The sequence below is a fragment of the Triticum dicoccoides genome, chromosome 3A (genome assembly GCF_002162155.2).
Source record: "Triticum dicoccoides isolate Atlit2015 ecotype Zavitan chromosome 3A, WEW_v2.0, whole genome shotgun sequence".
Taxonomy (NCBI): Eukaryota; Viridiplantae; Streptophyta; class Magnoliopsida; order Poales; family Poaceae; genus Triticum; species Triticum dicoccoides.
The window spans coordinates 136,969,615-136,982,539 of NC_041384.1; the positions used below are offsets into that span (position 1 = coordinate 136,969,615).

At 46.1% G+C, this 12,925-nt stretch overlaps 3 protein-coding genes across 5 annotated transcripts in view; all 3 read left to right on the forward strand.

The window, feature by feature from the left end:
* Window positions 1–637: 637 nt before the first annotated feature.
* Window positions 638–5,131, forward strand: LOC119267598. Its single transcript, XM_037549014.1, has 4 exons — window positions 638–808; window positions 2,314–2,356; window positions 2,467–4,143; window positions 4,470–5,131. Coding segments are annotated over exons 2-4 (2,091 nt in total). The 5' UTR covers window positions 638–808; window positions 2,314–2,355; the 3' UTR covers window positions 4,883–5,131.
* A 400-nt stretch (window positions 5,132–5,531) lies between these two features.
* Window positions 5,532–6,118, forward strand: LOC119267599. The gene has a single exon (XM_037549015.1). It carries the CDS (start codon window positions 5,651–5,653, stop codon window positions 5,903–5,905), a length of 255 nt encoding a protein of 84 aa, XP_037404912.1. The 5' UTR covers window positions 5,532–5,650; the 3' UTR covers window positions 5,906–6,118.
* Window positions 6,119–11,399: 5,281 nt separating this feature from the next.
* The window catches only part of LOC119267600 (V-type proton ATPase subunit E-like), an 8,520-nt gene continuing 6,994 nt past the window's right edge, over window positions 11,400–12,925 (forward strand). For 2 of the 3 annotated variants that reach the window (XM_037549019.1, XM_037549017.1), the window contains exons 1-3: window positions 11,400–11,655; window positions 12,156–12,256; window positions 12,452–12,608. In XM_037549019.1, coding sequence (XP_037404916.1) covers window positions 11,554–11,655; window positions 12,156–12,256; window positions 12,452–12,608 — 360 coding nt within the window. In that variant the 5' untranslated portion in view covers window positions 11,400–11,553. The remainder of the gene's footprint in view (window positions 11,656–12,155; window positions 12,257–12,451; window positions 12,609–12,925) is intronic. The other variant, XM_037549016.1, reaches the window with a different exon arrangement.

Sequence of the window (12,925 nt, forward strand, 5' to 3'; positions counted from 1 at the left end):
GTTGATCTTCGGGGCGGCCGCCACCATTGGATCCTCCCTCTCCGTTTTCGGTAACAATACAAATGGATCCATGTGGCGGCGGGCGGTGAAAAGGGCTGGAATGTGGGTAGATGATGGTGACGGTCAAATGGAAAAGGTGGGAATGTGCGGGCTTTAGCGCGAAACAATGCGGGTATGGCCAATGCGCGAGCTTCGGAAAGGGTTTTGGGCGGGCCAGGATCGTCGGAGTCCTACGTGATGGAGATCCGGACTCACGCAAACATCCCCTATCCGTATCCAATTTGCGGAAATTTATATAACCAGACGCGTAGCTGGACATTTACGGCACCACGATGGATAGGAAAAAACATTCGGACATATCGATTTACATGGTTTGCAGGCGTTTTAGATTCAGTTTTGCTAAAGCAGTGTCATAAGTATTACACGTCTAAATTCTCTGTGATTGATCTTACATAAAAAATCATGTGAGTATTTTTTATGCTCGATTTAGATGTGCAATAAAGCACTTGTACGTTTGGATTACTCAGTTCGAGCTCCATAGCACACGGGGATGAGACGGGCCAGTCCATCTCGTGGTGTCTTTTTTCCTCTCTTATTATAGACCCATATCGTGGTATCTCGCGTTGCGTACCCGCAGCCCACGGCATCCCCGCCTTCCCCAAGCGTAGACATCTCGCACGCTCTTCTCCCCCACTGCAGCACGGCTCCGCTCGCGACGCGGCGGCGGCCGAGCCTCCCGACCAGGAGACGATAAATCGGGGAGAAGAGAGGAGAAATACCCCAAGCTAAATCGCTCCACGAAGCTCAGGTTAGCAGCCCCCCCGTCCCCTTCCGCGATCTACACAAGCAAGCTTGAAGAACTCGGATCTCGCTTTATTCCTCAAGTAGATTATTCCTCGCAAGTCGGAGCGATTATTTCGCCGATCCGCAGTGAAAAGAAATTAGCATAACCCTTTTGAAGTAGTAGAAACTCGAACTGTTCTGGGAGTTTGGGTTGGTCCGAGGGAACAAATGGTAAAGAAATCAAAGGAATCGACTTTGTTTCCATTTCTGCCGCTGATACTCTGGCTGATGAATTGCCAGAGCAGCCATACATACGACCATCAGACCTGAGAGCGTTACCGGAGTCTCATTTCTTGGATTGGGCTGGATTCAAGAAGTATAGTAGTAGTAGCTTGTCAAATGCCCAAATGTTGTACTACCTTCGGGGTTATTAGCCCCACCTCGTATTTTGTGTCAAATTTTGATTGTAAATTTAGTTAATAACATATAAGTTTTATGTAGTAAAAATAATATCATTCGTAACTTATTCCGAATACGAATTTAGTGATATAAATTTTATAATATTCAACTTAAATTTTGCTAGTTAAATCCATGGTCAAAATTTGGCACAAAATACGAAAGGGACTTGTAAACCCGGACGGAGGTAGTACAACACTGTTATGCCCCTACCCCGGGTCACTGTCATCTTTAGTGACAATGTCAGTGCGGTCTACATGTCGATGAACCCGGTTCAGGAACGGTTGCTATGCTGAACCGGGTTCGGACCATGCTTAAGTTGTTGCAGAAGATGACAATGGCCCCGGGGTAGGTGGTGATGCAGTTCTGAGATGAGTTGATGAAGCCAGTTGGTTTCGGCAATGGCGTTGACGATGGCTAGGTTCTTGGCTTCAGCTCTCGGTCAAGAACCACTTCGTCCGCGATTGCGTTGCCCTTGGACACATTCGTGCGCTTCACATGCCTTCCTCCTGACAGTTCACCAACATATTTACCAATGGATGGCTGCCCCCCTTGTTCTCGGACTTTCGGTCCAGCCTCAACATCTGAAAATCTTCCATTGTGTCTATGGGGGAGTGTTAGGATATTCTGTTATCCCTTCCCATATTTAGCTCCTGCGTAATTAGCGACATCAGGCCATTATGGAGAAAAATTGTAACTGGAATTAATTCCCTGTACGTCTTGTGCAATCACTCTATATATGAGATAACATGAAAGTCATGATTGTGGCATGTATATATTCTCAAACTTTCAGGCACTAGTGACTTCGCTGATGGGTATACAAAACATTTTTTCCGCATTGGCTATGCGGCGATGTTAATGAATGAAGATGCAACACTGAATTGGTTGTGTTGCACTGTATACACATAGTTACATAAACACTGAGATGTCCTGGTTCCAACAGTTCAATTGACTCGGTCGTCTTTTGCTTTTTGAGCTTCTACTTGCAATACACCCAGTTCCTAGTTACCCAGATTACTCAGTCACATGATAAGCAGCAGACCTTAGTAATTCATACCTTTAATTCCCCTGCAGATATAAACTTGAAGTCGCCTCCAGCCTCCTGCTTCGCCATAAAGTATTGTTCCTTCTCTCAGTTGCACCATCTATAACTTAATCTTTCCTATGATTACAAACGTTGGTGTGCTGCATTTCTGTTTTGTGATCATTTGCTATATACTGCTTCAGTGCGGGAGAAGGATGCCTGCTGGGAGTACGGCGACAAGCTGGACGGGAACAGGGTCCGGTGCAGATTCTGCCAGAAGGTTATCAATGGCGGAATAAGCAGGTTCAAGTTTCATCTGTCTCAAATTCCGAGCAAAGGCGTCAATCCTTGCGTCAGGGTGACGGATGATGTCAGGGAAAAGGTGATCGCTCTCATAGAAGCCAAGGAATCACACAGGGAGCTCGAGCTTCTCAAGAGGAAACGTGTTGCTGAACTGTCGGTGCTTCCAAAAAGAACACGGGAACTTCCATCTCAGCCTTCCTCCCCAGGGCTGGCTACTTCGCCTGCTATTATTCCTGCATTCGAGCCGAGTCAGCTCCTTGGCCTGGAAATGTCTGCTCCAGTACTTAGACTATCTGGTGCTGCCACCAAGCCCCGTCCGGCTTCAGGATTGGAAGTGGAACGGTGCATTGCTGAATTCTTTTTTGAGAATAAGTTGGATTATAGTATTGCAGACTCCATTTCATATAGGCATATGATGGACACACTTGTTGGGCAGGAATTCCAAGGGCCATCAGCTGATGTTTTGAGAACAAAATGGGTTCAAAAGCTCAAGTCAGAGGTTTTGCAGAGAACACAAGAGATAAAAAAGGATTGGGTGACTACAGGCTGTACTATATTAGCCGATTCGTGGACTGACAACAAATTGAAAGCCCTGATCAACTTCTCTGTCTCTTCTCCACTAGGGACATTCTTCCTCAAAACAGTAGATGCTTCTCCACACATAAAAAATCACAGAGGGATGTATGAGCTCTTTGATGAAGTGATTCAGGAAGTTGGTCCAGATAATGTTGTTCAGATTATTAGTGATAGGAACATAAACTACGGCAATATTGATAAACTCATCATGCAGAACTACAACACCATTTTCTGGTCTCCCTGCACTTCGTTTTGTGTAAACTCAATGTTGGATGACTTTTCCAAGATTGATTGGGTTAACCAATGCATATGTCAAGCACAAACAATCACACGATTTGTCTACAACAACAACTGGGTTCTTGATCTTATGAGGAGGTGTATGGCAGGGCAGGAGCTTGTTTGCTCAGGGATTACAAAATCTGTTTCAGATTTCCTCACTCTGCAGTCACTGTTGAAGCACAGATCAAAGCTGAAGCAAATGTTTCACAGCTCTGAGTATGTATCTTCTCCATATGCAAATAGATCTCTAAGTATTTCCTGTGTTGAGATCCTCAGTGACGATGAGTTTTGGCGAGCAGTCGAAGAGATAGCGGCTGTTTCAGAACCTCTACTGAGGGTCATGAGGGATGTCTCAGGAGGCAAGGCTGCCATTGGTTATATATACGAGTCTATGACAAAGGTGATGGATTCTATTAGAACATACTACATAATGGATGAAGGCAAATGCAAGACATTTCTGGATATTGTGGAGCAGAAATGGCTGGTGGAGCTGCATTCGCCTCTTCATTCAGCAGCTGCTTTTCTGAACCCAAGCATCCAGTATAATCCAGAAGTCAAATTTTTCACTACTATCAAGGAGGAGTTCTACCATGTCCTGGATAAAGTGCTTACAGTCCCAGACCAAAGGCAGGGTATCACTTCGGAACTGCATGCTTTCCGCAAGGCACAAGGAATGTTCGCCTCTAACATTGCTAAAGAGGCCCGCAACAACACCTCCCCAGGTTTCTCCCTTTTGCACTGAAATTTTGTACTTTAAATATTTCCTGAGTGCTTCTGTGTTTTGAGCCCCTCTAAGCACTACTCCCTCCGTTCCAAATTACTCGTCGTGGTTTTTAGTTCAAAACTAAAAACCACGACGAGTAATTTGGAACGGAGGGAGTAGATATATTGAGACTTATTTGTCGCACTCCATAATCGTAGTTTCAGTTTAGTGATATTTGTTGAAGTTGCGTGCAAAGTCATCTTATCTATCTTCCATGCACAATCACGACGCTCTGTTCCATTTCCCTTAATCTGGATTTATTCCAATGACCTTTTTGCTTCTCAGGGATGTGGTGGGAACAATATGGCGATTCAGCGCCAGCATTACAACACTGTGCCGTCAGAATAGTGAGCCAGGTCTGCAGCACCCTGACCTTCCAAAGGGACTGGACCATCATCCTCCAGAGCCACTCCGAGAAGCGCAACAAGTTGAACAAGGAGGCGCTGGCCGACCAAGCCTATGTGCACTACAATCTCACGCTCCACTCCGACTCCAAAACGACGGCGAAGAAGAAAGGGGAGGGCGATCCGATCGCGTTGGACGACATCGACATGACCTCGCCGTGGGTGGAGGATTCGGACGGTCCGAGCTTGACCCAGTGGCTCGACAGGTTCCCGTCGGCCCTGGATGGTGGGGACTTGAACACCAGGCAGTTTGGTGGATCCATCTTTGGCACCAACGATCTTTTCGGCTTATGACAGACAGTTGTCGGATCCTGCTGTTCAAGTGCTCACTGTATTTTTTTGATAGTTGAAGGGGCAGTGTTCGCTGCATGTGTTCTGATCTTTATTTGGTTGGCCTTTAGTGGACTACGTAGATTGTAGATTCATGTCAAGGTGAATCGTACCTGTAACTTGTTGCTCATGTTTAGGCTTTAACAGAAGAAACTGGAGTAGAGTAGGGGCCATGATAGTGAAATTTTTGGTGTCCATTTCATTTTCCCGTGACTACGAATGATGTTCTGCCGACAATTCTGTGAAACCTGAGAATCAGAGCATATACCATGGAACTGGAATTCTGACAAAAATATCATAGGGAAGATATTTTGTGAACAATTACGGCGTGCATTCATGAAAACAAAATTCATAAGATAACCACGGAAAGGCGGTAGGTTGAACCAACCACGCAGGTGAGGCCACTGGTCTTTGTCGACGTGCACTATCCGCTCATCAATGTCTCGAGAAATAATTCCAAGTCGGATGACGACGATGGCGTGATAGATCATATCCGACTACGTCTTGATCTTATCCTCTCCCGACAATAAAGAAGACAACTAAATCAGTTGTTTGTTAGAGAAAAAGAAAACATCGCCATCTCTGCCTCTCAATAAAAATGGCATAAATTAAAGGCAAGGCAAGGCAAGGCAAGCAGATCGCACTGAAGGCAGTAGTGCAGCAGACCAGTTCTACACTTCCAACGCAGAAACAAAATCCTCCAGGATCATCTACAGCATAGGGAGCGAGGAGATGGAGGGGAGCAGCAGCCGGACGCCGGAGATAACCATCGTCCCGGCGCCTAGGCCGGCGGCGGGCGGTGGCGGTGGCGGTGGCGCCGTCGAGGCGGTGAAGGCGGCGAGCAAGGAGCCCATCAGCCCGGGCTCGCCTTCCCCGGCCAGCAGGGAGCGCCCCGGCGCCGTCTCCCTGCCCGGGTGGAAGCTCGACTCCCTCTGCAAGGAGTCCAGCTCGCCGCCGGCCATGATGGCGCGCTTCCCCTATTTCTGAAGCCACGCGGGCATCTTTGCCATCCTTTGCTAGTACTGTAGTATTTTCCGTCTGGTATATGTAAGTTTGCAGCGGCAGTTTTGTTGCTCGTTCCTTCCGGCGATGTCATGTAGAACTCGTATCGTGGTTGTAATCGTTCTCGCAAGAGTTCTGGCGTGCCTTTCTGGTTGCTTTGAACTTGATCATGCACGTGTATATTTTGGTCTCGGAGTTTGTGTATGATCATGTGAACTTTAATCCTCCAAATAATGTATAGATATAACAATAAAAACGTGAATACTGTTTTTTTAGAGAAAAAGCATACACTTGACTTGATGAAGAAGGTCAACATGTAGAATTCACCCGTACATCCAACAGTCTTAACACCGGACCACACATTAGTTACCAAGTTTAGACACCGCACATGCAGCAAAAACACAATGAGATGCCCTGCACAAAAGAAGCATCCAAGAGAAAGCCATAACTAGACCCTAGGTCGGAGAAGCTAGATCCTGCTGAGAAAGAGAGAACGCCATGGCACGAACGCGCCAGGTCAGCAGCTCCGTATCCTCTAGGTCACCCTCCTTGGTCACTGATTTCCATTGCTGTAGAAAGAATAATGATTTGAAGTTTTGAACAGACAGTAAACTGGTTTCCAGTAGTCCATAAGACCCAACATGTAGTAAAAAAATCGAACCAAAATAAACGCCTAATTTACTCCCTAATTTGCCTCAACAAAGACCTAGTCAGCAATCGGTGCTCGTTGAAAGAAGTGGGCTCCCATGTCACATACGACCAAACGCAACACCAGAACATGATGGCTAAGTCACATTGAGGAGTCCGCCGGAGCATCACACAAAACACAAAGATCAAAATCAGGGCCATTACACTTACGAATTTGGCCCACCGCTAACAGACGAGCACAAATAGCTTGCCACATGAAGGTTTTAATTTTGAGAGGAACTCTAGGACGCCACACATTTCTGAACTTGGTAGTAGCAGAACCCTCTATCAATCTGGAATAAAGAGATTTAACTATAAAACAACTAGAAGCAGTATGAGGCTGGATCACCGAATCTGCCGACTCTGAGAGCGTGGGAGAGATGGTAGCAAGACAGTGCCAGTTCTCCAACTCTTCAGGAGAGAGCACACGTTGAAGACCCATATCCCAATTATTAAGGAAAAGTTTTGAGATGAAACTATTAGAATAGTAAGAAAACAGAACAGAGAAAGAAGAGCATAAAGATGAGCCACCATGCCACTAATCAAGCCAAAAACGAAGACTCGCCATTGCCGACAACAAATGTGGAGGATGGATAGGGAAAGAGGTGTTGTGGGTTGAGGACGACGATGGAACAACGATGACGATAGAGCTACAGTGGCAGCTATGCGGACAAGGGAGAAAAGAGAAGAGAAACGTGATAGGTCGGGCAAGGACGAGGACGTCTTTTAAGAGATTTGGCCCGGGCCCCTGCCATTAAGTCTGATGTAATGAACACATTCAAGCGTCTCATATCTATCCTACATATGAGCTAGGTCTTGGGGGTGTCAGTCAGTCTAGACGTTTGGACTGAGTATGTCAGATTTGATTAGGTGACAATTTTTTGTCCAGACACTGGCCAGTCATTGTTTGGGATGGACAAAAGCTCCTTTGTAGATGCTTTAAGGGTATCTCCAACGGTAACCCGCAAATTTCCTCCCGCGTCCGTCCGCGGAAGGGAGAACCAGTCCGTGAACATGGATGCGGAAGGACGCCATTCAACCGTAGCCGCATACATCCGACCTGCCTCATTTTTTTAACTCCGCACGATCAAATAGCCTCGTACAAAGGGTACAGACATTCAAATAGCTGCATGCAACAATAGTTTAAATTAAAAAAATCAAATATTATATCCCAACATTGTTTTCCCCTTTAAGCGTGCCCACTGATGTTCAATCAGATCTTCCTTCAGCTGCTCGTGAGTTGGTCGATGCCGAATTTGTTGATGCATTTGAATAAACTCTTCAAATATGGTCGGATTCTTGTCTGGAAGTTGGATAGGATCACCGATGTTCTGAAATTCTAGAGCTGCGGCAGCATCGTCACCCTCATCTTTGACGATCATGTTGTGCATGATCACACAACATGTCATCACCTCCCACAAGGTCTCTGGATCCCATTGTTTAGCAGGTCCACAAACAATTGTAAAAACATGCCTACAGAGAACTCCAAATGCCCTCTCGACATCCTTTCTAGCTGCTTCTTATCTTTGGGCAAAGTGAGCCCTTTTTTTACCAATTGGGTTAGAGATGGTGCTGACAAAGATAGTCCACGGAGGATAGATACCGCAAACCAGATAGTAACCCATGTTGTACTCATGTCCATTGACACTATAGTGGCAAGGAGGAGCTTTTCCTTTAGCCAACCTCGCAAACAACGGTGATAATTGCAGCACATTGATGTCATTGTGAGACGTGGGCATGCCAAAGAAAGCATGCCAAATCCAAAGATTTAACTATAATAGCAGAACCCTCTATCAATCTGGAATAAAGAGATTTAACTATAAAACAACTAGAAGCAGTATGAGGCCGGATCACCGAATCTGCCGACTCTGAGAGCGTGGGAGAGATGGTAGCAAGACAGTGCCAGTTCTCCAACTCTTCAGGAGAGAGCACACGTTGAAGACCCATATCCCAATTATTAAGGAAACGTTTTGAGATGAAACTATTAGAACAGTAAGAAACACAGAACAGAGAAAGAAGAGCATAAAGATGAGCCACCATGCCACTAATCAAGCCAAAAACGAAGACTCACCATTGCCGACAACAAATGTGGAGGATGGATAGGGAAAGAGGTGTTGTGGGTTGAGGACGACGATGGAACAACGATGGCGACAGAGCTACAGTGGCAGCTATGCGGACAAGGGAGAAAAGAGAAGAGAAACGTGATAGGTCGGGCAAGGACGAGGACGTCTTTTAAGAGATTTGGCCCGGGCCCTGCCATTAAGTCTGATGTAATGAACACATTCAAGCGTCTCATATCTATCCTACATATGAGCTAGGTCTTGGGGGTGTCAGTCAGTCTAGACGTTTGGACTGAGTATGTCAGATTTGATTAGGTGACAATTTTTTGTCCAGACACTGGCCAGTCATTGTTTGGGATGGACAAAAGCTCCTTTGTAGATGCTTTAAGGGTATCTCCAACGATAACCCGCAAATTTCCTCCCGCGTCCGTCCGCGGAAGGGAGAACCAGTCCGTGAACATGGATGCGGAAGGACGCCATTCAACCGTAGCCGCATACATCCGACCTGCCTCATTTTTTTAACTCCGCACGATCAAATAGCCTCGTACAAAGGGTACAGACATTCAAATAGCTGCATGCAACAATAGTTCAAATTAAAAAAATCAAATATTATATCCCAACATTGTTTTCCCCTTTAAGCGTGCCCACTGATGTTCAATCAGATCTTCCTTCAGCTGCTCGTGAGTTGGTCGATGCCGAATTTGTTGATGCATTTGAATAAACTCTTCAAATGTGGTCGGATTCTTGTCTGGAAGTTGGATAGGATCACCGATGTTCTGAAATTCTAGAGCTGCGGCAGCATCGTCACCCTCATCTTTGACGATCATGTTGTGCATGATCACACAACATGTCATCACCTCCCACAAGGTCTATGGATCCCATTGTTTAGCAGGTCCACAAACAATTGTAAAAACATGCCTACAGAGAACTCCAAATGCCCTCTCGACATCCTTTCTAGCTGCTTCTTATCTTTGGGCAAAGTGAGCCCTTTTTTTACCAATTGGGTTAGAGATGGTGCTGACAAAGATAGTCCACGGAGGATAGATACCGCAAACCAGATAGTAACCCATGTTGTACTCATGTCCATTGACACTATAGTGGCAAGGAGGAGCTTTTCCTTTAGCCAACCTCCCAAACAACGGTGATAATTGCAGCACATTGATGTCATTGTGAGACGTGGGCATGCCAAAGAAAGCATGCCAAATCCAAAGATCCTATGATGCAACTGCTTCAAGAATGATGGTGGACTTCTTAATATGACCCTGATATTGCCCTTGTAAAGCCTTCGGGCAGTTTCTTACATTTCCAGTGCACGCAGTCAAGAGATCCAAGCAAACCTGGCCATCCTCTTGCTTCCGAGATTGCTAAGGTCCTCTCAGTGTGTGCTACAGTTGGTTCTCTCACTGAGACTCTCACGTACTGAGGTCCGAACACCTCGACCATGGCAGTTACAAACCTAACAATGGCATCTCCGAAATGTGCTCTCAGACATCCGTATGTACTCGTCCCATGAATCAGCGGTTGTGCCATATGCAAGCATCCGAAGTGTGGACGTGCACTTCTGGTAACCAGAGAATCCAATCGTTCCCACGACATCCTTCTTTAGGATGAAGCAGTCATCATAAGACCAGACGCCATGATACAAACGATCGAAAACAGTCTTAGGCATCCGAAAAACGCTGGCGAAAATGGTCAGCGACGAGTGCATCTGGGGCAAAGTAGTCGGCTATCAGTGTCAAATGGTCGCGCGCCCTGTTGCGGTCGAGCATTCGATGACCCTTGATCGAGCCCTTGAAATTGAGAACATGTTCCTCCACATGCCCCGTGTCTTCAAGGACCTCCTGCATCATCGCCGTCTCATCGGAGTACTCTCGTCGGACGACTCAACACACTGCTCATATATGTACCCCAAACCGGAATCCATTGCTAGAAAGAAGAAGAGAAAATTGTTTTTAGCTCCGGCGATTCATCGAACAGTTGTCGGGCATGATGAATATACCAGTAGCGGATGGTACCTGGCGGGGCGGTCGAAGGATAGGGGTTGAACGACGACGGAGGAGAAGCGAGGTGGAGCCCCGCTGGAGCGCTGGAGGTGACGGAGACATGGAGTTTCGGCAGGGGTGTGACGTGACGGCTGGGGTGGTGGAGCGGCGTCGAAGGCAAGAGATAAAGAAGGAAAAGAAAAAATGAGAAGGATGGAGGCGCAGGGTCCGAAAAGGATTTTGGGTGGACCGAGGATGTCGGGGTCCTACGTGTCTAGTGTCCACACTCCTGCAAATCTTCTCACGATGGCTTTCGTGATCTGTAAATGGCAAATAAATGGCGTCCGCAATTCCGTTTAGTTAATTTTTGTGAGTTTGATGGTTCATTTTCCTCAAGCAAACAAACAACTTTTTTAAACTATCATATCATAAGTGAATGATGGACTTTAAACGGGATTAAACAGGACACTGTTGACATCCCTATGCCTTGGAGATGCCCTAATGTGTGGTCTGACACGAACACATGCGTGCGTGTAAAACCTCTCCTCCAAGAAATTGGATCTTTTGCCCCACTTTACTTCTTTATAAGATCATTTGCCCCGTGAGAGACTACCGGGTGAGGTCCAGGACCACTGTCATTGAGACAATCACAGGGCAAATCATTCAACCCCTTGTAAAGTGGGGCAAATCATCCAATCCCCCTCTTCGGAACCCAGCCCGAGCGGCCACGTCTTCCGTATAAACAACTGAAAACGAATCACCCCCACGTCAAAGAAGGAAAACGAATCACCTCTCCACGACGCCACCCGCATCGACAACTCAAAACCCGTCTCCTCACTGTCACCGACCCCGGCGATCACCGGCGAACAAGGGATCAGTGTACTTTCTCTCTCCAAACGCGAAGATGGACGAAGTTAATGTTGCGCAGCAGCTGAAGCAGATGACGGACTTCATCCGCTTGGAAGCCGTCGAGAAGGCATTCGAGATCGAGGCCGCCGCCGCCGAGGTAACGCTGGTTTCCTCTTATATTGCGCATCTTTTTCTACTCCATAGTTTCGGATCTCGGCTGCGATCGGCGAGATCGGCGTCGCGGAGGGTTGGATCTGTTGCATCGCTGCTGGGGTCGCGCACTGGAGCGTACCGGGGCGTGGATCGGGCAGTGGCGTCATCGTAGGAGTCTGTGTTGGTGGTCCATGGCTTACCGGAGTGCTTGCTGGAGTTGCGGTTTCGGTCGTGTTCTCTATGGATTCTCCCTGGCGTAATGCTGGACCGTTGGACATCTATGCTAGTAGTAATGTTTGTAATCGTAATCTGGGGCACTGCGTTTTCAGCTGATACAATGCAAATTCAGAAAAGTGAAAAGCTAGAACTTCAGATATATGTCCCCGTGAATTACTCTGTCTCCTTCATTGAGTTGTCCGTCCTTCTGGATAATTAGGATATTTTTAGTGTTGTCATGATTTGTGTGATGCCTTTTTGAAACTTTGAACTGATGAATGATCTCAGGAATTCCAAATCGAGAAACTACAACTGGTGGAAGCTGAAAAGAAGAAGATCAGGCAGGACTATGAAAAGAAAGAGAAACAAGTTGATATCAAGAAGAAAATGTAAAAGTTCTCATTCCCGACTGTGCTGTTTATTTTATTTTATTTTACAAATTACGCACTGGCAAATACTTGCTCCTCATAAGTCATTGATATAGAACTTTTCTCCTTTTTGGCACATGACCTGCTCATGTGGATATAAAGAAATCAGAACAGAGGAATAACTCTCTGAAGTTGATTGTGTGTTACCTTATGCAGTGAATACTCAATGCAGCTCAATGCTTCCCGAATTGAAGTTCTTCAAGCTCAAGATGATTTAGTGAAGTCTATGATTGATTCAGCGCGTAAAGAGCTACTGTACCAAAGCCGAGACCATGAATCTTACAAGAAACTTCTCAGGATACTTATTGTTCAGGTTAGCAGAGTGGAATTTGCATCGTTTTCTGTAACGTAAATATGAAGCATGAATTTTGTTGCAGCTATTGCAAGTAATAGCTCATTTGAACCAGCACACATCTCTATATGGGTTGTGAATGCATCCCCTGTTAGGAATGTACAAATGGCTGCCCTCAAGATGAGACACACGGAATTTCAGTAACTAACCGGTTCCCTTAGTGCTGCATCTACCATTTTCAAGCACTGTTGGTGATAACAAAAGCATAATCCAAGCCAAGTCGAATTTGGGGAAAAAAATCGATGCTGAAGCACAGGCACGTTGAGAAATGTAAAAGA

Bases quoted from the DNA above. Each gene is read 5' to 3' on its own strand.
- LOC119267598 (XM_037549014.1), top strand. The intron at 4,144-4,469 runs GTTTCTCCCTTT...TTTGCTTCTCAG, and splicing joins CCGCAACAACACCTCCCCAG to GGATGTGGTGGGAACAATAT.
- LOC119267599 (XM_037549015.1), top strand. From the start codon at position 5,651: ATGGAGGGGAGCAGCAGCCGGACGCCGGAGATAACCATCGTCCCGGCG.